This window comes from Pagrus major, chromosome 13 (genome assembly GCF_040436345.1).
Source record: "Pagrus major chromosome 13, Pma_NU_1.0".
Classification (NCBI taxonomy): Eukaryota; Metazoa; Chordata; class Actinopteri; order Spariformes; family Sparidae; genus Pagrus; species Pagrus major.
Window position 1 is genome coordinate 25,513,930 of NC_133227.1, and position 21,244 is coordinate 25,535,173.

At 41.1% G+C, this 21,244-nt stretch overlaps 1 protein-coding gene across 5 annotated transcripts in view; it reads left to right on the forward strand.

The window, feature by feature from the left end:
• acsl6 (acyl-CoA synthetase long chain family member 6) overlaps nucleotides 1–21,244 on the forward strand; it is a 46,409-nt gene that overhangs the window by 6,574 nt on the left and 18,591 nt on the right. For 4 of the 5 annotated variants that reach the window (XM_073479233.1, XM_073479232.1, XM_073479234.1 and 1 more), the window contains 6 exons: nucleotides 11,607–11,827; nucleotides 13,894–14,008; nucleotides 16,268–16,332; nucleotides 18,887–18,988; nucleotides 19,373–19,472; nucleotides 19,921–20,099. In XM_073479233.1, coding sequence (XP_073335334.1) covers nucleotides 11,607–11,827; nucleotides 13,894–14,008; nucleotides 16,268–16,332; nucleotides 18,887–18,988; nucleotides 19,373–19,472; nucleotides 19,921–20,099 — 782 coding nt within the window. Of the gene's footprint in view, nucleotides 1–690; nucleotides 757–11,606; nucleotides 11,828–13,893; nucleotides 14,009–16,267; nucleotides 16,333–18,886; nucleotides 18,989–19,372; nucleotides 19,473–19,920; nucleotides 20,100–21,244 lie in introns of those variants that run through there. The other variant, XM_073479235.1, reaches the window with a different exon arrangement.

Consider the following 21,244-nt stretch of genomic DNA (forward strand, 5'->3'; position numbering starts at 1 on the left):
TGTCATCAACATTATTCTCTAAAAAAATAATATTATGATGCCAAACTGATAATTCTCGCTAATCGTGAGTAATATCTCAAATGAAATACGTGTCAATATAATCGCAGCATGATATTTTTTACCATATCATGCAGCTCTAAAGTCAGGTAGAGATCCAGAGGCCTGCCTCCACCCTCACTTTGACAGTCAAATCGAACTGGAAGCACCCTCATTTAGTGTTGTGTGATTTGTTTAAATGTGCAAATGTCGCTTGCACGTTCATTTCCATACGTGTGCCTACAGCAGTGCGTACATTGTGTGTCAGTATGCCAGAGTGCGTGAGGAGGAGAAGATGAGCGCTGTGTGTTTAGGTAGAGCGAGAGAGGGAGAGGGAGAGGGAGAGAGAGAGAGAGAGAGAGAGAGTGGTGGAGGGAGGGGCGGGTGGGTGTGGTGAGAGTGTGCGCAGCGTCTGTCGAGCTGAGGGTGGTGTGATACGGAGGCCAGCCAGGCCCAAACCAGGCTGAAACGCATCTCGCTGCCTTCCTCTTGCTTGCCTCAGCTTAATCTGGCCGGTGGCAATGGGAAGGTAATCACTAGTTTGCAGAGGGTGATGTGATATCCGCCTGAGGCCCCTTGACACAGCACACACACACTCACTCACTCACACACACACACACACACACACACACACACACACACACACACACACACACACACACACTAATACACAGAGACACATCACACCTCACCGGCTGCCTGGCTGCCTCCGACGCCTTTGTAAGTGCCGCTGCCTCAACCACAGCTGCTTTAACCCTCCTGCAATGCAATTACAGTTTAGATCTTTTTAGCCGGTGTTTGCTCTTTATGTCTCTTTTAACCTCAGTGCTGCATCTTTGATTTTATATATAGATATATATGTTATTCCTGCTTAACTCCCTCCTTTCTTTTCTCTGCAGCTTGTATCAGATTTTTATTTTATGAATGATGACTGCAATAACCTGTTGGTTTGGCATCTCAGCTCAGGAGGGGAAATGGCTGTTTTCTTTCGTGTGCACAGGGTGTAACGGTGTCTGTACAATTATGCCTCAGTGGCGGCGACAAGAAGAAGTTGTGGTTTCGCTCCTCGAGGGTGGTCTAAGTCGAGGAACGGCTGACAGCGATAAGGATGAGTGGTTAAAAGAGAGCTAGAGATTAGGTTTTGCTGTGCAATGATGATTAAGCACCGGTGGTTAAAATAGCACAAAAAGAAAGAAAGTTGTGATGCGAGTTTAAAGAATTGCATATAAAGAAGAGGAGAAAGCCGAGTGGGACGTCTTTAAATAGAGTGCAGTAGTGAGGTTACTACTGGTCATCCGTCTCTGTGCTAATAGGCTGTAATCTCCCCACGCTGGACTCTAATCATTGGTGACGGCCCTCAGATGGGCCGATGGGGTGGGACTTAAGGACGAGGAAGGCTTGCGTTTCCTCCGCTTTAAGCCTCAGAGGTCACAGGAAGTGTAACGGGCCCATTCACAAGCCTTCCTCCCTGCTAGCCTGCAGCACTCACGCTGCACCAAAGTGGATTCTTCAAGAACGATGACACAGAAGTATTGCAGCGTTAAACAAGCCTCTGTGCAGCAGCTGAAAAAAAATCAATATTTTGACAAATTTTTATTTGAATGGATTGACTCAAGTGTTTCACGAGCGACTATTCAGAGACACTTTAGATGCCATTTGTGGTAATGTAACATGCACAATCAGTCGAATGTCCTTCCGTTCCAAAAATACTGCCACTTCTGGGACACACTAAGCTTTTTATGTCAGTAGAGACGGCTGGAAATGTTCTTCTTCTGCTCCTTGTGTTTCAACAATTCAAGAGCCATGGTGAAATCAAATCCTTTGGTAGGATTTTACACATCAGTGTATCTCAGTGTATACTCAGCCTTTTGTGTGAGCTCAGACACATGCGTTGTTTTCCTACCCCAAGCTAGTTTAGACTTCTGAAGGGATATTAACAGCTGTAAAGATTTCACTTGCTCGTTCTGATTTTATAGCATTAAAAAAAAACCCTGGGCTGTAGGATTCGGACATCCTGTGTCCGAAGTTTATTTTTTTTAATCCAGCTGTTCATGCACGCCATGTGCTCTAAATGTTTTGTAATAGATATGACACAGTTTGAATTATGTTCCCTCAGCTCTGTGTTCGACTGTGCACATCTGTCAGGCTCTCTGGCTGAGTGTTTGTCTGCTGATGGTCCCACAGAACCAGACATCCACTGACACTGCATCAACATTTTTTCAGTCTTGATTGTATTTCGTTTCAGCTGGTTGCTGTCTTGACAGAATTTACATCAGATTACATTTTAATGTTAGATGATACTGATCCCTTCTCTTCATTACATTTCAAACAGACATACGGCAGATGGTGTAAATGAATATCCTAAATTAAATCCAGGAAATGATCAACAAAAAGTGCGTTAGAAGCTAAAGTGTCAGTCAAAAGCAGCCCAGTTACCCAATGTACTTTCCTGCAAACCACCGACATGTTGCAACTTTACATCTTTAGGTTCAGTTTTCAATTTTATGCTGTGAAAATGCTGTACTTATGCCACAAAAACACTTGGTTAGGGTTAGGAAAAGACCATATTTTGGCTTAAAATACCTGCTTGGCCGCTACAAACAGGCTGGAGATTGTCCCGAAGTCTGCTTGAAAATATCCAGCATTGTCGTGTTTACAAATGTTGAAACTCCTCCTCGGTCCTGTGTCAAAAATATTGCACGGTTTCACACTGTTGTCAAAAATATCCAGTGGTTTCGCAGTTTCAAATGTTGAAATAGTCTTTCACCATCGTCCTCTCCACCCCACGATATGACGTGCTCATGAACATGTAAAGTGTGTGTAGAGTGTATAGAGTGTACGTATATGACGCCTGCAAATGTGAACTTATCAGTGTTGTGCAGAAACGTTAACTGCTTATCATTGGCTCTTTGGGATTAAGCTACAGCAGACTGTGCAGAAGGGGGAAGACACCTGAAGTGTTAGAAACTTGGCAGCAGAAAACCAAATGATAACACTTGTGCTCATTTAAATGTGTCATTCTGTTGAGGAAAACAAATTTGGCTTGCAAAAAACAGCTTGAACTTAACTCTCTGACAAATGAGAAAATTGAATATGCTGATGAAGACAATGAGCTGTAGATGAAAGGTTAAATAGAAAGCTGGTGAGTAGAAAGTGTTCCTCTTGTTTGTCTTTTGTCAAGTCAAGAGAGAGTAAATTCACAGATGTGTATCTGCAAATGAATGGAGAATCTCAAGTCAAGGGACAAGACTTTCGTAGCGGAAGGGTTTTGGTTTCCTTTTGTAGTCCTAGTCGTAGCATTGACCAATGACGTATGATAATCTGTGTGAAGAGCAAAAGAGGCGGTATCACTGGCTGAAGTGTAAATTCAGGGACCCAACAGCTATTGTCAGACAATCAAGCTCTAAAGGGACTGTTGCTGTGCAGAGAGTCCGCAATCTCACAGTTTAAATCATAATCTCTGGTCCCTACTGATATACTAAAAAGCCACAGACGCATACAGGAAGTTTGGAACGAACAAGAAATAGACCCAAGTCCGACAATGTAACCCAGATTGCAACAATAAAGTAGTGATAAAGGTTTATTGTTCAACAATTTAGCTTTTTATGTTTTGTTTTTTATTCATATACAGATATCTGTTTATGGAGATTAGCCGACATGTCGTCTCTAACTTCACTCTCGCTTCTTAAGTTGGTAATGGGAGTGTAAATGATAACCAGCACAGAGAAGAGGTAGTGGTGGCCCAGATAACCGCTGGCTACGCCGAAACATTAACCGCTGCTCCTTGAGGCTGAATCGTGGCCACATGATAGACGATGAGTTCTGAGATTTTACCATAAACCTTTATATGAGATGTGATGTTAGTCAATTGATCGCCATCTGAATGCTCGCGCTGTAAACGCACCAGATTTTCATGGCGTGATGTGCTCTTGATTTCACAAATTAAACTCCGAGGTCGTTGAGTTCACATGCTGATAAAGGTCATTGTTGTTGCTGATGGGGATGCTGCTGACCTGCTGCGCTTCTGTCACACCAGCTGCAGCAACAATCTTTGTAGACGGCGACAGGGATGGACTTAAAGACCTCGATGTGTACGTTTACGTGTGTGTGTGTGTGTGTGTGTTTGTGTGTGTGTGTGTGTCCCTGGGGTGTTTTTTTTAGGTTACTACAGGACAGGACAGAGAGTTGGACACCAAAGAGAGCTGTAGGCTGTAGTGGAGAGAAGGTTGAAACAGCTGAGCAAATGACCCTGTTTACCCAAAATGTAATATGCAGCCTGATTTTAACTGCAAGATCCGTTTTGTAGTGAGACATTTGGTGTGTCAAACACACGATCAAATATGGCTTTTGAATCTTACTGGAGCGACTGACAATTCATTCTCAGTGTCAAATTAAATCTGTGTTAAATTTCAGCGGCTGCTTCCACAGACATGGTCTGTAGAGGACTGAGGGCTTGTACACGTCCTCCTTCAACGAGACGGCGTACTGAGAACACACCTCGGAGTCACCTTGAGTGAAGGAAACACTGGTTGTTGTTCAAATTAGGGAAAAAGAAGACTGCATTTCTTGGAGGAGCCTGTCGAATCTGCCAGGGTTGTCATGCCATCATGGCGTTTTCATCTGCCCCTGAAATGGGACACAGCCGTTGTGTGTAGTCGATCGGATAATTGATTCATAAGACCTTTTCACTGCCTCCCACCCAGCAGTCTGACATTACCTTTTAAAGGATAACTCCACCAATTTTACACATTAAAATGTGTTTACAGGTCTTGAGGAGAACTACTGCATGATGTGAAAAAGCAGTATAAATTCATTAGTTGCTCCAGAGGAAGCTGCATGTAATCTGATAAATTGCCTCCAGTGTAAGTTGAATTGTGGGTAATGTAGGCACCTGGTTTCATCTCTGGTTCTGCTTTATTGATTTTTATTATTTGTCTTTAAGTGCTATGCTAGAACCGTTGACTGCTTTTCAAAACCAGGCGCCAACGTTACCCATAATGCAACTAAACTACTGAGTGACATCACAGGAGACGATTTATCAGATTACACGCAGCTTCCTCTGGAGCAACAAAAGGCTTTACACTGCTTTTTCACATCATGCAGTAGTACCCCTGTAAACACACTTTAATGTGTAAAATTGGTGGAACTACCCTTTAAGGGGCAACATTTTCAGTCTGAGTCAGTCATCGGAGGTTGGCATTAAGTTAACAATCAGGTCAGATTTTTTCTTTAATGTCAGTCAAACAGGAAAATGCAGACGAGAACAGAACACAGAGAGAGAGAAAGAGATGCAAGACGGGCAGTTCGATGTTTGCATCTCTCCTGGAGGCCAATTAGGTGTCTGGCAGGCTGTGAGTCTCCTGCTGCTGTCAGGCCATTTCGTGGCAGGGAGATGTGGCGCGCTAGCATGCCTGCGCTGTAGCATTCAGTGGGTTGTTTAACCCTGCGGGCTCCACACGAGAGCCTGTTTCTGCACAAACAGGTGCCGGGAGTGTGGTGTTCAATCATGAGTCGGCAGATGTGGATTATTTCCAGATGTTGTGGATGAGTGTTTGGTTACAAAATGCGATGAAACATGGCATCTTATTTTACACATTATATATATTTATACATCAACGGAAATACTCTTAGACTGTCTTATAGAAGACACACATCAGTACAATTCAACATAATCGCTCTCTGCTAAACAACCACGGACACGTCAGACCTAAATCTTTTTTACTCCCGCAAGGTTGAGTCAAGACGAACCCAGCCTCCTCTATTCCAGCTATCTGCTCATTGGTGTTAGTAGGTTACGAAGTCTGTCTATATTTAGAGCTGGTTGAGTGCCGTTTCCCCTCCTTTGCCTCCATTTTCAAACACCGACTCATCCACTGTGTCTCTGTTATCCCTGCAGCCAGGCCGCATTAGCCATTGAAGGCAACACAAAGCCACATGCAGGCAGCTCCGTTATCTATATGTGTCATCTTCAGAGCCCACTTCTGATTACAGTGGTGCGTCGACATTTGAACTCAATCAAGCGTGCCATCTGACCAAATCGCGATGAAGGAAACAAATATGTTATCTGTCCTTAATCACAGTTTGGACCAGTGCTGTGGCAGTTATAGTCTCAAACAGTTTGAAACTTAATAATAATAATACATTTTATTTATAATGTCAGAAAAGAACGAAGATCAGCCCCAAAATGTGTCCCTCGTCCAGATTTTTAACCAAATCACACAAGCGGTGAGAAATTCAACCCAATGGTCAGACACCCTGATCTTTTCTTTTCCACCGCCGTCTCCTCCACCTACCGATGCTGGACGTATCCGTGGTTTGCAGAAATGCTAACTGCTAACATTCAATCTTGGCGACTAGGCTGGAGAAAATTTGAATTTTTTTAGCTCAAACAGACCTTTTTCATTTAGCCTGTCGATGTGTCTTTGTAATGAAAGTTGAGAAAGAGTTTCACTTTTAATTATGGAGCATCCACTGGGCAAATCATTCCCATAATAGCTTGATAATAGCTTTGTGTAGTCTCAGTATAAGTCTGTTCAACATTTAACTCTCAATATAATTTCAGAAGTGCTCATCATCATGATTAAACACATTTATTATTGACTTTCTACTATTAGATTACTTGTGAAATGAAGTCCACGCTTCCTCCACAGTTGAAGAACGAGTCAGATTACTGTTTCTGCACCAGAGGAGGCAAACATGGTGGCTGTAGTTGATGCTGTGTTTGATAGCAGGGAGGTTTGTTTGTTTTTATATGACACGCTTCAGCTGTTCATGTCCTGTTGGCACGACATGGAAATTATCTTGTCTGAGTGTGTGCGTGCGTGTGTGTGCGTGTGTGTGTGTGTGAAAAGTGCTGCCAGCCTGGCTGATGCTTTGTCATCGATCTTCCCATCAGAACTGTTTGGATACATGAGCCGTACTGCGATATGAAGCAGGACAATGATGTAGGATATGTAGTGTAATGTGGAAAATACAGTGTATGTGAGGGAAATATTCACTTGTTTTGTACAATCAAATCTGTGTGTCAGCTGTGTTTTTGACTTGATCAGAATCAGAATCAGTAAGAAAAGTAGAAAATATAACTTCCTGCAGAGACATAAAGCCAAATACCGACACTGTGGGTTAGCGTCCGATCTGATCTGGAGACAATCTACCTGTTACATCTTGTTGCTTTAAGAAACTCCTTGTTACTATAGCAACAAAACAGCTTAAAAGTGAACTCACTTTATTCATTCTCGCTGCTCAAGCAATCAGTTGTTATCAAATATTGAAAAAATTGTATAAAAAGTTGTTTGAGATAAGTTAAAAATCTTTTCTTTTTTTTGGAGGGTGTTTTATTTCCTTTATATGTCGTACACATACGCCAACAATTTGGGAAATTCGCTTGTTGGCTTTATTTCCAAGACTTTGATGTTTAGATTCATATCAATCCCATGTCTGCATCTTAAGTATGGTGCTGGAGTCCGGAAGTGATTAGCCTCGCTTATCGTAAAATCTGAAAAGAAAGGGGAGACAGCTAGCCTGGCTCTGTTCAGAGATTAAAAGAAAGCTCACCAACAAGGCTAAAGCTGACCAATGAATGTGCTATATGTTTGATTTTACCTACACATAATCAGAAATTTATAAAGACCATTTTTGGGGGGACACTGAAATACTGCAGAACTCCCTCAAATTGTCTGTGGGTGGCGTATTTCTAACTTTGTATGAGAGCCCGACCATTACACAATTTTTGGGGCCAATGCTGCTACCGAAGTACTAATTTCTAGTACTTTGTGCCTGTGTGTATAGATGTGTTAGATTTCAGTGTTCGACATCTTGTGCGGTTGTCTTGACACGTCACCAGAAAGCGAATGAGCATATTTCCTTAATATTGAACTTCAGAATAATGTAAAGTTTTTGATACAGAAGAAAATAATTAAATTACATGATGTAATGTATAATATAATGCAGTACAGGTGAGATAAATCTCCCTGTGTTGTCTTTCTGTTCCCAATTTGTTCCCTCATTTTACATTTTTTAACCCCACTTCTCGATACTCGGCTCTCAAGAGAGTTTCTCAAAGTTCTCACTCTGCCTCCAAATACCTGAATCTGAGCCAGGTTGTGTTTTCAATTTGTCACGTCACTTTTCACTAATTAAGTCTAACTGTCGGACAAACTCCAGCAGTGCGCAGTGGGCCGCTCTGTGTACTCAACAGGGCAGAAAGCTTCATCCCAGAATTAACTTTGACACTGTAACCGCATCGACATCCACACACATGCCAACGAACAGTGTTGTTTAGCTCAGAAAAAGAGTTTCTATTAGTTACGGTGATGCTCGACATTTCCCAGCACTTGGACAGCTCTGATCCCCCATCAAGATTACTGGAACTGCAGAAAGGGACAACAGAAAAAGAGGAAATATCCGATCAGTGCAGCAAAAAGAGAAGCAGAGGAGTTTTGCGGTATTAAAGAGGCAGTACTGCTTTCAGACACATCACAGGACCCGTCATGCTTGTGGTTTCTCAGTAACAGCTGATAGTTTCTATCTGAACAGAAACTCGAGTTAATTTGAATTAAGAGGATTTGAGGAGTTTGGGAAAGCAGCTTCATGCAGGGAATTCACTGTAGAGCAGCTGAAGGTACTGTGCTTCTGACTCGATTCAAAGCAGTTGCTGAGCGATAGCTGTATCTGTAAATGTTGTGTCACACTGTAGGTCAGTGCAACTCTGACTGTGCTGCTGCCTGATGACAGCATTCACATGACACCATGTGAGTAATGCATGTAGATGTGTCTGCTGGTAAGCTTAAAGGAGGAGTTCACCCCAAAATGCCCTCTCGAAAAACAACTGAAGTAGCTGAGGATCCGTTTAAAATGTAAATAAAACAAAAAGACAAAAAAACGAAATCGTAATTGTTTTGCGTCGTTTTTTAAGTCGTCATTTTAGGCAATACGATGTCCAAGAGGAAAAAGGTAGAAGAATTATAAACTATTTAAGCAAACCACTGTAACCTCTGTACCGTAAAATCCAGCTAATAAGACTAAATGATCTTAATATGTCTGCAAAACCTGTATTACATTGTGATTTCACTGTGAAGGCTGATCACATCTATTATCTAATGAACCAAAACATGTTTCCTGCACATGAAGGCTGTTGCTTAGCCTTAGATTACACTGTGCTTCATGTACATATAGGTTCATGTTCACACCAGAATCAGCAGCAGCCAGTTACAAATTAAGGTGCTGATGGCAAGCGAAGCGTTGAACATGTTTTGGCACTGGCTATTTTTCTTCAACAAATTATGCTTTTAAAAAATGATGGGGACAAAATTGACGATTACAAAAAATGGCCTGGCCAATGATCATTCTAACCCAATTCAGACGGGGTGCACGCTAACATATTAAGCTCAGCAGCTCCAGCAATGGTTGTTTTTACATGTTTTAAAACAGGTCCCCATCTACTTCAGCTGTTTAGCAGAATGCTGCAACTCTGTTTTGCTGCAAAGCTCCAGAAATGTTTCGAGGACCACACAACTTAGTAGATAATGATTGAATTGTCATTTTTTGGGTGAACTGTTCCTTTAAGTATACCATAATAGTACACCATAAATAAAAAAAAGTAAATAAATATACATTATGTTTCAAATAATAATAACAAGAAAAACAAACTCATAGACGATGCTAACTAGCTGTTCGTAGTCATTTTGCATCACCTTTTATACAACCCCCTCTAAAGGTTAAAAAGTCACTGATCTTGTCTGTCCCTTGGTTTTAATCTGCTTTCACCCATGCACGTTCGTATGATTCAGCCTCCCTTTAGTAAAGTAGTGATCGTGCATCTACTCATCATAAAAACGGGTGAACAAGGAAGTCCCATGGCCTCAGATATATATACGTATCAGCCTCACTGCATGTTGGTGTCTGTGCATGTGTGTGAGGGGGAAAGAGAGAGAGAGAGAGAGAATTAGCAGACAGGAAGTGATTCTGATTGGCTGTGAGCTGCAGCAGTGCCTCGACGCCATTCGTTGGATCAGGTGGTGCTGTCTCTGACTCATTTCCCAGGGGGGAGGGAAGGAAACCCTCCAGTCAGCGCCGCAGCCCGCCTCCCCCTCAGATAAACGCATCTCACTGTGTGTGTGTGTGTGTGTGTGTGTGTGTAGTGTCTGTATTGTGTTTGATCTACCACCTCTCATTGCTGTAGTGTAGATGAGCTATTCTGAGCCACTTTTACAGTAAGGGCAGGAATGCGGGGGAAGACCCTTCAGTCACTGTTTTGTCAGGAGTAAATGATGTGTTTAAGGTCACAGGATCCAGGTGGAGGAGCAGCGGGGTCAAATGCATTCATCAGCAACACAAGCCTCGCTCAAAGTGGTTTCGACACGAGCGTGAGAAATTTGTAGGAGGGTCTAGTTTTGCGTGCGCCCGTGTGATAAATTTGTATCTCTCTTCTCCTTTTTAAGGCCTTTTGCAGCTCGCTTAGAAAATACTACGTGAGGATTGCATGTGTGGGTTTCCTGCAGTACAAAAATATGCAGGTCAGACAAACTGTAAAACGACCGCCTGTATGTAGGTGGATCATGTAGGTTAATATGTCATCAGCTCGCAGGACTGCATACATTTTGTAAGCGGTTACGTTTTTTTTTAAGTTTATTTCTATTTTTCAACAGAACTGGTTCACAGACCTCTGAGACATTTTATAAATACTTCCCTCAGCACACCTCGTTTAGCTTAATTAAGCGATGATTAGGCCCCGACACTTAAAAGCAGTGATGGAGAGTAATTAGGTAGGCTACATTAAATCAAGTTCAATTTTAAGGTACTTTTCTTGCCACTCCACTACATATGGTACTTTGTACTCCACTACATTTTTAGATAACTTTAGTAACTAGTTAAGCAGAATTGCGTGCATCAAAGCCAGAGTTTAACATTTTTAAATTAATTCACATTATTGGAAAACAGATATTAGAAAGAATATTTTAACACAAAACCTTTACTTTTACCCATTTATGACTTTTGGGTACTTTTTTTTTACCTCACTGCATAAAAGCTTTGATTGAAAATCACAATTATTCCATCAAATATCAATTTTAACCCCCTTCTAAGAAAATGAGGTTGCTTAAAACATTTCGCCTCTTGTTTTTCAAATATTTTTGCCACTATGTCAAAGTAGTATTCAGATTTGATACAGTGGATTCAATCATAACGTTACTGCTGTACATACACAAAAAAAGCATCAATACTCTTTTATGCTCAAAAAACAATCATGCCTAAAACACTGACTTTAAGTATTTTTACATTTTACATCTAACTCTATTATATAAGTTCAATGTAATGGGTCACATTTAATGCAAAGGTTGTCTTTCGTGTTGAGTCAATCGTCTTTACAACTTAACATGTGATACTTAAATGAACACATAAGATTTAGACATAAATCACAAAAGTTTGTTAATTTATTCAGTGACTCAGCATGAAACTTTGTATGTAATCCAATCAGATGGAAAATGTGCATGTATTTAAAATACTTAAAATCAACACTGGATGCGTAAAAAAATGTATAAATTATAAGTCAAAATGTCTCCTCTGTTCTGCAGAGCTGAGTTCCACTCTGATGGAGAAGATGCAGGCCCAGGAGATGATGAGCGGCCTGAGGATACCGGAGATGGAGGATCTTGGCCAGTTCTTTCGCTCCCTGCCGACCTCCACGCTGGTGGGGATCGGCGCTCTGACCGCCGTGCTGGCGTACTGGTTGGCTACCAGACCCCGCCCCATCAAGCCACCCTGCAGCCTGTTGCACCAGTCTGAGGAGGTGCCGGTAAGATGGAGCACACACTCACACACACAAATAGATTCACGGATGCATGAATAGGTGCATTACGGTTCTCAACCTTCCACAAAGTCCAATTTTTTGCCTTTCTGCCCAAATGTTTCTCTCCAACGCTCCCAAAATCCAGATGAGAGGTCCGAGTTAATAAAAAATGCTAATGCACTCATTCAGGTCACCTTCAATTGTTGTCATGCACTCACATAAATGAGCTTCATGAGCAGGATGGAGTGCTTTGTGTTCAGGTGTTTTTTCCCCCTGGGTTTTACCTGTCAGGCTACGTACGCCAACAGTGGAGCTTGACTGCAACCTGACAGAAAGACCGGCCAACACGACTATGATCTCCTGTGAAAAGAAAATACATGTCTTTTTTATATTTTGATTAAAGAGACACTAAAATTGAGCACCAATCAAAGATAAGGCAGTAAAGGACGGTTTAAAGATATAAATACGTGTCATACCTTTGTCAAAATAAGGAAATTAGATTTTGAATAGAGTGTATTGTTACAGCAATTAACATAACAATTATATTACTTTGCTAAAACTCTTATGTCGTTTGATTGAAAAACATCTGACTTCATAGACTGTTTCAAGGTAAAACAAGATATTTGACAACCCACTGGCTTCCAAGACAACAGCTCAACAACGTTGGCATCCAATCACTTCCTAGCTAACATCAGCCTTCTGTTTGATAGTGTTACACAATAAGATAGGAAAGGAAAAAAAAATTTAAATACCAACATACATCTTGGACGCATTTATCTAAAGGTGCAATTTGTAAGAGCCTTTCTTTAACACACAAAAAAAAATCCTTAACAGACTGAATAACACTCGTATCATTATGCCGTCTGTGTATTGTGTTGCAGAGATATCTACTGAAGTTAGCATGCTAACCAGATAGCCCCGGCCCGTCCCTGTCCAAAGCTCACAAACAACAACACTTCCGTGGTGCTCTGAGCTCCCTTTCCAGGCTGCTAGCTGCACGGCTAACTGAGCTAACAAGAAGCTACAGTTTGCAGCAGTTAGCGATTACTCTCCTGATATGCTGCCCCCAATTCTTACATATTGCACCTTTAAGACTGGAAGTGAAACACACTGGATGTAATCAATGTTAGCTAGGAGGTGGTAAAGTGACATCAAAAATGTTGTTTTATACATTTTTGTGACGTCTAACCAAAAACACAGCAGCATTATTCCAGCATTTGAGCTTCTCATCCTGAGCGTGACGTCAGAGGAAAATGGCCGCCGTACGAATATGGTCTGTTGTTGACACACACAGACAAAAGACAATACACAGCTTATCTTCAATTTATCTTTACTCGTTGACATTAGTTATATAATATTATAATCATGTTTTCAAGCATCAGATATATTTCTACCAAAGTTTGATCATTGACAGAAATGTACACAACAGAGCGTTAGCCGTTATTAAGTGTGTCGTTGAGGACCAACCAAACCAAACACGCGCTCTGTTTGGCACACAAACCGACCACAGCCGTATGCCCTTTTACCGACAGGTGTGGCTGGCAGCACTCGTAGTCGATGTGAAACTCCTCTGAAAGGCTCTTTGTGGCTGTGAGGTTCTCTGTTTTGGTAACCTGAGAAGGTGTTTGAAGTAGTGATCTTACATCTGACAGGCACACACATGCATGCATGGACACACAAATACACTCATAGGTTCCTTAATCTTATCTATCTATCCATCTAGGCAAATGACTCATTTTGAGTCAAATTTATGAGAATTAACTCTAATTACCCAGAATGCATCCATCAGTGATGTTGACACCGGGGAACAAAGGAAAGCTCAGTTCAACTCTGCAGCTCAGATATTTTCATCTGCATTTGTCAGCTAACAAAAGAGATGAAGAGATTATCATTTGGAGAACAAGGAAAGCAATTTAATTCTTACTCTCCCTCTGGTGTTGGTATCTGTTCAACGCTGTTGTTATTACGGAGAGGAATTAGATCTTCTTGTGTTTATTTTGTTTAAGTTCAGAGAGAAACTTGTGAAGATGACTTACACAGTTTCTTTGTCTCTGTCTCTCTCTTTGCATCAGCATGAGAGTGGAGGTCGCAGGTCCATGATGGGCGACAGCTCCAAGCTGCTGACTCATTACCACGATGACGCCAAGACCATGTACGAGGTCTTCCAGAGAGGCCTCCACATATCTGGTGGGTACGATGTGACAGATGTTCACACTCAGACGTCAGACTTTCTCTTCCCCCATGGTGTTTATTTCATCGTTTCTTTCCTTCATCCTAAAACAGTATGTAATATATGGGTTTTCTGTCTATGTTATAGGTTTATTTTTTACAGCATATGCTTTCATATGAACAATAAAGTTAATTGCTTTCATGTCCTGGACAGGATTTAAATGAAAAAGGTTAAAAAACACATAATATAGACTAAAAGTCAAATAGATACATTTACAAGGAGCATGATAAAAGATCAGTTATAATGTAAATTTGATTAAATATCGCTTATCAATATACCTTTACAGATATATATATATTTTTAGCACAGGAATATGAACAAAACATACAAGAAGACAGGGGACAGGTGAAAAAACACAGCATATCCTGGAAGTATTAATAACAATAACCACAGTCATGATTAAATTAAATACAAAACAGTACGTAAACGTATGTATACATAGTTATTTAAAGCAGTATGCACAGAAAGGTGCTTCACTTATTACACAGCACATCAGACCTTACCATGAAAAGATGTCAGTACAGAGTGCCAGATCTTATCGAACACATCTCCCCCCTATCTTATTCTCTCCAAATGTGATTGTCATTTCTTTCAGTCATATAGCTGTCATTTTCCACACTCACAGATTTTACTTTTTTGCAATCACCATTGCAAACTAAACAGACTTTTTTTCATGCTTATTTGCAATAGATATGGAGAAACAATGAAACTTTTACGTTTACTGTAAAATGGCCGATATAACAGCGCACATATACAATTCTATATTTACTGTATATGCATCATAATTGGAGGTTTCAGCGATTAAAACTTCCATGACGGAGCTGATTACTGACAGTCCTGTCTCTGTTTTATCTTCATTAAAACGACATTGTGCTCACATTGTACTGCCCAGTTCATTTAGAAGATTTTCCAGTATCAGGTTACAACTTTCCAGAAACACTAATGAAAGAAGCGATTCATAGAAAATAGACAAATAAGTTGCATGAGTTTTGACGCTGCTTGAGGTATGCACACACACACACACACACACACACAGAGACTATGATCCTGTTAATTTTACTCTTGCAGACAATATTACAACCCGGCCGACAAAAATAGGACACAGTCAAACAAAGCTGTGGTCTGACCACAAAACATCCAATCATGTCCCGACTGTGGGATTTAAAACGAGTCCTCTGGTTGCCGACGGTAACAGTGTCGGGGCTCACTAAGCGACTGACTCACGATGCAGAGATGCTCCTAATAGCACTCAAGCACACCTGCATCTGCAGCAGTGACTCACTAACCGTAGTTCATTGTGGTTTGGACTCAAACCTGACTCATCCAAAATGAATGATCAGCAACTCACTCAGGCGGAGGACATCCCATGAGCACAAGTCAATATACTGCATCGTTATTGATTTACATCGATTTCAGTATGAATGAGTGAAAATAGAAAAAGGCTTTCATGAAACTTTTTAAGTTGATATGGCAGACTGATTTCTTTCTTTACCAACTCCTGAGTGAAGTATCCTGCTCTTTAGCTGCTAAATGCGTCACATAAATTACTTATGACACTACTTTTTAGTGACTTTCAACAAAATGCCCAAATAACAAAGGATCAAAGTCTGATATGAGATAGGAATGAATATTTTTACTTGTTGGCTTAGTTATATTAAAACACGACAGTCCTATACCTTCTATAATGTAGCCCATAATGACATGACAAGACAAAAATCTCTTTTTCTTTTAGTCCACAGAACAAGGAATGCATATGTGATTCAAGACTGTGAATTAAAGTGTGCTCGGAGGATTAGGCTTCATCAGCAGGCTTATGAAATACGGCTCATTTCAGTCACACAGAGGAACTTATAGGCTCGGCTATATTAAACACACACACAGCCTATATTAATATGGTTGAAAACAGCTGCAGAAAACTACAAAAAGAGAGCGATGAGAGTGAACCAAATAGTAAGGTTTCAGGTCAGACAACAAAAAGATGACCTAAAACTCCATATAGCCAAGGTTATAGTTAGCTTCCTCACTGTGAACAACCCCTCTCACATATAAAACAATTGTGAGCAAAGCTGCTTTAAACCTGCATGGTTTGACTTTACAATAACATCAGGGCTTCCAACGTGTTTTAAAATGTGAAGCTGTGTCCACCTGAGAAATGTTGAAGATTCATAATGGTTTTTTTTAGACACTAATTCGCTGTCTCACTGTGTGTTCAACAGGTGATGGACCTTGCTTAGGCTCGCGGCTCCCTAACCAGCCTTACAAATGGATATCCTACAAAGAGGTGAGTGCCATTCAGGGGACATCCTTGTAACAACGACAGGTGCAGTCAGAGAAGATGTGCAGAAGGAGGGTGAAGTGTAACAAGAGATGTCGAGCATGTGAAAACTACCACAGACCAATGCAACAGAATGCCTTCTAGATTGTAATAATGCAGAATTTACGTTGCTTTTAGTTCAGTATTAGAAGTACAAGTAATATACAGATAACAATCAGCCTAAAAACAATGTTGCAGGGTAGGTTTGCTGGAGGTCAGTCCAGTTATTGTTAAAGTTAGATTCTGAGAAACTTGCTGAGAAGTCAAAAACCTGTCTGGTTGACGCGTCGTGTTGTGAGTTCACTATCCTGCTCCACTGGCTCGACAGTATGTCATGAATCATTTCCTCTGTGTGCTGCGACAACAATAATGCATGTGATTATTTTTGCTCACACACCACCTGATAATATCTGAGTGGAAGTAAGAAAATCAAATGAGACAAAGAGAAAAAGAAAATATGCACAAAAAAAGAGGGTGAAATGAAGAAATGTGCAGTTTTTGCTTGAATTTGCCAAAAAAGTGACTGAACGATGAACTGATTTTCAAAATGGTTGCTGATTCTATCAATCGACTGCGTCTTCTTCTTCATCGTCATCTTCAACTTCTTAATCTTCATCACCTTCTTCTCTGTCATTTATTTGTCATCTTCTTCTTCTTCTTCTTCTTCCTCCTCTTCTTCTTCTGTGTCTGTGTCTTCTTCTTCTTCGTCTTCTTTGTCGTCGTCTTCATCTTACCCTTTCTCTTCTTTTTCATCTTCTTTGTCTTCTCTTCGTCTTTTCTTCCTCTTCTTCTTCTTCTTCTTCATCTTCCACTTGATCTTCTTCTTCTTCTTCTTCTTCTTTGTCTTCCTCTTCTTCTTCCTCTTTCTCTTCTTCTTCATCTTCTTCTTCTTATCTTCATCTTCTCTTTGTCGTCTTCTTCTTCATCCTATATTTCTTTGTCTTCGTCTTCTCTGTCTTCTCTTTGTCTTCTCATCTTCTTCTCCTCCTTCCTCCTCCTCCTTCTTCTTCTTCTTCCAAATGTATTCCTAGGGGCTAAAGGTAGTCAAATCCGATCGCATCACTGCCATTTTTCTTACGTTACATGTTGACTACACGGCCTTGTCCGTGTGATACAGTTGATTTAAATCGTAGCACCAGGGCTGATTCAGTTATATTTTGGGTCATATACTGTACAGTAGCATTGGCGTGTGTTTTTTAAAAAGTTTTGTCTCCCAAAAAGTTCTCCTTTGAGGCTTCCTCGTCATAAGTCACGAGGCGCTGACGTAATCTCTGGCAGCTCGTAAAGGAAACTTCCAGCCTCCCTTGAAGCAGTTTCAGGTTCCAACAAATCCCTGAACACGGGAGGTAACCTGACATGTTTTGAAAACTCATTGTAGTGGTGGTGGCAGTTTAAGGGGAATTTTTTTTTTTTTTCAGACAAGTGATGCAGAAATCAACAGCAAAGCTACGCTTAAGGCTGTATTGAAATTATGCCACCCTCAACATGAATGAATGACTTCATGTTATTTCTCAAGAGAGTGGCTGGTGGGAGGGGATTTTGTTCATTAATTCCCAGGAAAGCCACGTGTGTCCAGGTTGATAAATGTGGAAGTTTTTCCACTGAGCCACACATGTGAAAGTTGTTAAGCAACGCATATTTTCTCTGATGTCTTTCACAATCACGGTAACTTGAGAAATTAGATTTGGCCAATTCAACAATTTTACTAAAAAAAGGGGGGAATGTTTCCAAAATTGGCTCGCAGCTGCGGATGATCTTTGATTGTTATTGTGATTCATAGATGAAAATAAACATACTATTACAAACACACACATGGATTTCCTTTTTTTTTTCAAGTTATTACCAGGAGACAAAACAAACACTAACAAACATCCCTTTGTCCTGATTAATTGTTTGCTTGTTTTTTCATAAATTTCACATTTCAGTAAATAAATCAAATAAAATTAACCATAGACATGCGGATATGAACCAAAGACCCACAAAAAAACAATTTAAATTCAAATCCTAAGCAAATACTGAAAAGAAGAGAGAAAAGGCTGATGAAGTATAACATTTTTCTTTGCACATCATTCACCTTTTGCTGCCGTTGTTTTACGTTTGGGTGTTGTGGCTGCAACCAATGGATTGTAAAAGTTGTTTTTGGGGGGTCCTTCGAACATACATTTTCTTTTTCACCACTGGATTTAGAGGGATCCCTAAGATACATAATCTTTTGGGGAAAAAATGTATATCTGAAATGAGTATTATTTCCTTTTTTACAATCTTCCAGTATCCCTGTACACTAGGACAGGCCCAGTATGTATGCGACAAGCCTCCTTGTTGGCAACAACCCCTCCAACACAACCCTTCCTACTGTAACTGTTTCACAAGAAACCTGAAAAGCTGAAAGAAATAAAAACTATGTATATGTGTGTAATGGAGTTTGTAATATTACATGATCTCTATTCTTGGAGGACTAGTTAAGCATCTCTTTGGTTTTATTCCACCCGGTCTAATCAGCTGCTGTCTCGCTCCTCCGCAGGTGACGGCCCGGGCTGAACATCTGGGCTCAGGCCTCCTGCACCAGGGCTGCCAGCCCAACCCCAACCAGTTCATAGGAGTGTTCGCCCAGAACAGGCCAGAGGTGACGCTTCATCTCTGTCTGTTAACTATCCATGCTGTCTCCCTCTTTGTTTCTCACGGTCTCACTGTCTCCGCACAGACACATGTAAACTATTTTACAGATGGTTTCATTCAAACAGCCCACTGGTGTAAACACAAATGCGCACACTCAAAAACTGTCTCTTTGTTAAATCTGTGAGCAGCTACATGATGTAGATTCTGATTTCCCAGAAATCGTCGAAAGTAACATCACATGGAAAGTGAAGGAGAAAGTAGTAAATTGCCACCGCTGTAACGGCCACTTCTGCTACTGATTTGTAAATGAGCGTGGTCTGAAAATGTAACTTGAATATGTGAGTGAAGTATGTGTTTGACCTTTGACCCCTGGCTTGTGTGTTATTTTTAGTGGATCATCTCAGAACTAGCTTGCTACACCTACTCTATGGTGGTGGTTCCCCTGTACGACACACTGGGCCCAGACGCCATACGGTTCATCATTAACACCGGTAAGAACACACACACGTCAACACACAAACACACACACAATCATAGTCAGGAGTGATAATCTCTACTGACTCTCGTAACTATAACTTAAATTAGTAGTTTTAAGTTCCTGCAGATACACTCTGGGTTCATTAGGCAGCACCTTTAGGCACTGGAGCTCCCCCCACTGGTGTCTGAGAGCACTGTTGTCGACTCAGTCATGATGTGTCACTTCCAAAGCAATTTGGGTGATGAATCTTTTATCTGGACTGAACCAGATGTAACCAAAACCTCAAGAACTGATTCGCTTGATCATTCTGCTGCTGTAGGGATCTAAAATCTGTCTCAAAAAACCTTCATGAAAGTTTGATCAAATTCCCATTTTTATTTTGTTTTGTTCCTTTTTCGTTTCCTATTCTGCTGATAATCACACAAGGGTGCGTGTGCTCTTGCGTGCTTGTGTCATTCCAGCGGACATCTCCACGGTCATCTGTGACAAAGTAGACAAAGCTCAGGTGCTTCTGGATAACGTGGAGCGGAAGGAGACTCCGGGCCTGCGGAGAATCATCCTGATGGACGCCTTCGACTCCGCCCTCATGGAGCACGGCAAGTGCTGCGGCGTCCACGTGCAGGCCATGCAGGAAGTCGAGGTATGACGGAAATAAAATCACCAGATGAGAGAAAGGGTCTGGTCTGAGCTCAGTGCAAGTATCAAATATGTGTGTCAAGTAGCCAGGAAGTAGTTTCTCCAGAAAAATGGTCTGAAGGACTCTTTAAAGAAAACTATGTTCTCCTGGTAGGTTGTCAACATATGATATAGTATACGTATATTTTAGCTCAATAATGCAGTAATGGCTGCAGAGACGCCATACTTGTTTTAATCTGGCAAAAGTCGTCTCGACGAGTCTCAACTATGCACGAGGTGAAACTCTATGAACAGCCAGACAAAACAAACTGATTTAATCACCACACCAAAAGCAAAAAAATATTACATGTTGGTTGGGCTTGTTAGGCGGTATCTTTTATCTGCCCTGCACAGAATCTGAATAATGTGGCGCTACACAAGCACACAGTCACACACAAGTCAGCAACACAAGGCGCCATATTAAACTGTCGTGTGCTGTGACGCCTCTGTGTCTGATGTGGCCAGTTTGCGGTAATGCACTGCTCTTTTCATTCCAGTGACTGTTAATGCTTCATTAACACAGTCACAACAAACAGGCAGGCAAAACTGGCCCGGCAGATCATCGCTGTGTTTACCGCAGCGGCTAATTTAAGGATGGAGGCAGAAATTTTTTTCTTTCTTTCTGATTCATCGGATAGACAAAGAGCGAGAAAGGAGGGCAGACATTTGCGTGCCGGAATGAAAATAACAAAAGCTTGACAGCTCAATGATGACCAATCCCATGAACATGAAAGACAATCACAAGAAGGTAGCTTACAGTCACATACCTGAAATTGTTCTATCATGATCAACCTGCATGGAAGTATATGAAGTGTGTCAGTGTGACGGACGCCCGGCTGTTCTTGTAAACCACGTGGCTTGAAAAGAAATGAGAGGGCTGTTAATCAGCAACACACATGCGTACACAAGTGCATGTTTGCTTTCCAGCAACACAGAGCCCCAAATGCGTGTCCTTTGGAGACGAGATGACGTTGAATCACACATGCTCTGGTCGAGATTGATCTGCTAGAAAATGTACTGACAGAACTCAGAAGACACCCACTCTTCAGGGAGTAATGGGGAATAAACACTGAAGCTGTGTCTAAAAATGTCATGTTTCCTACAAGTCCT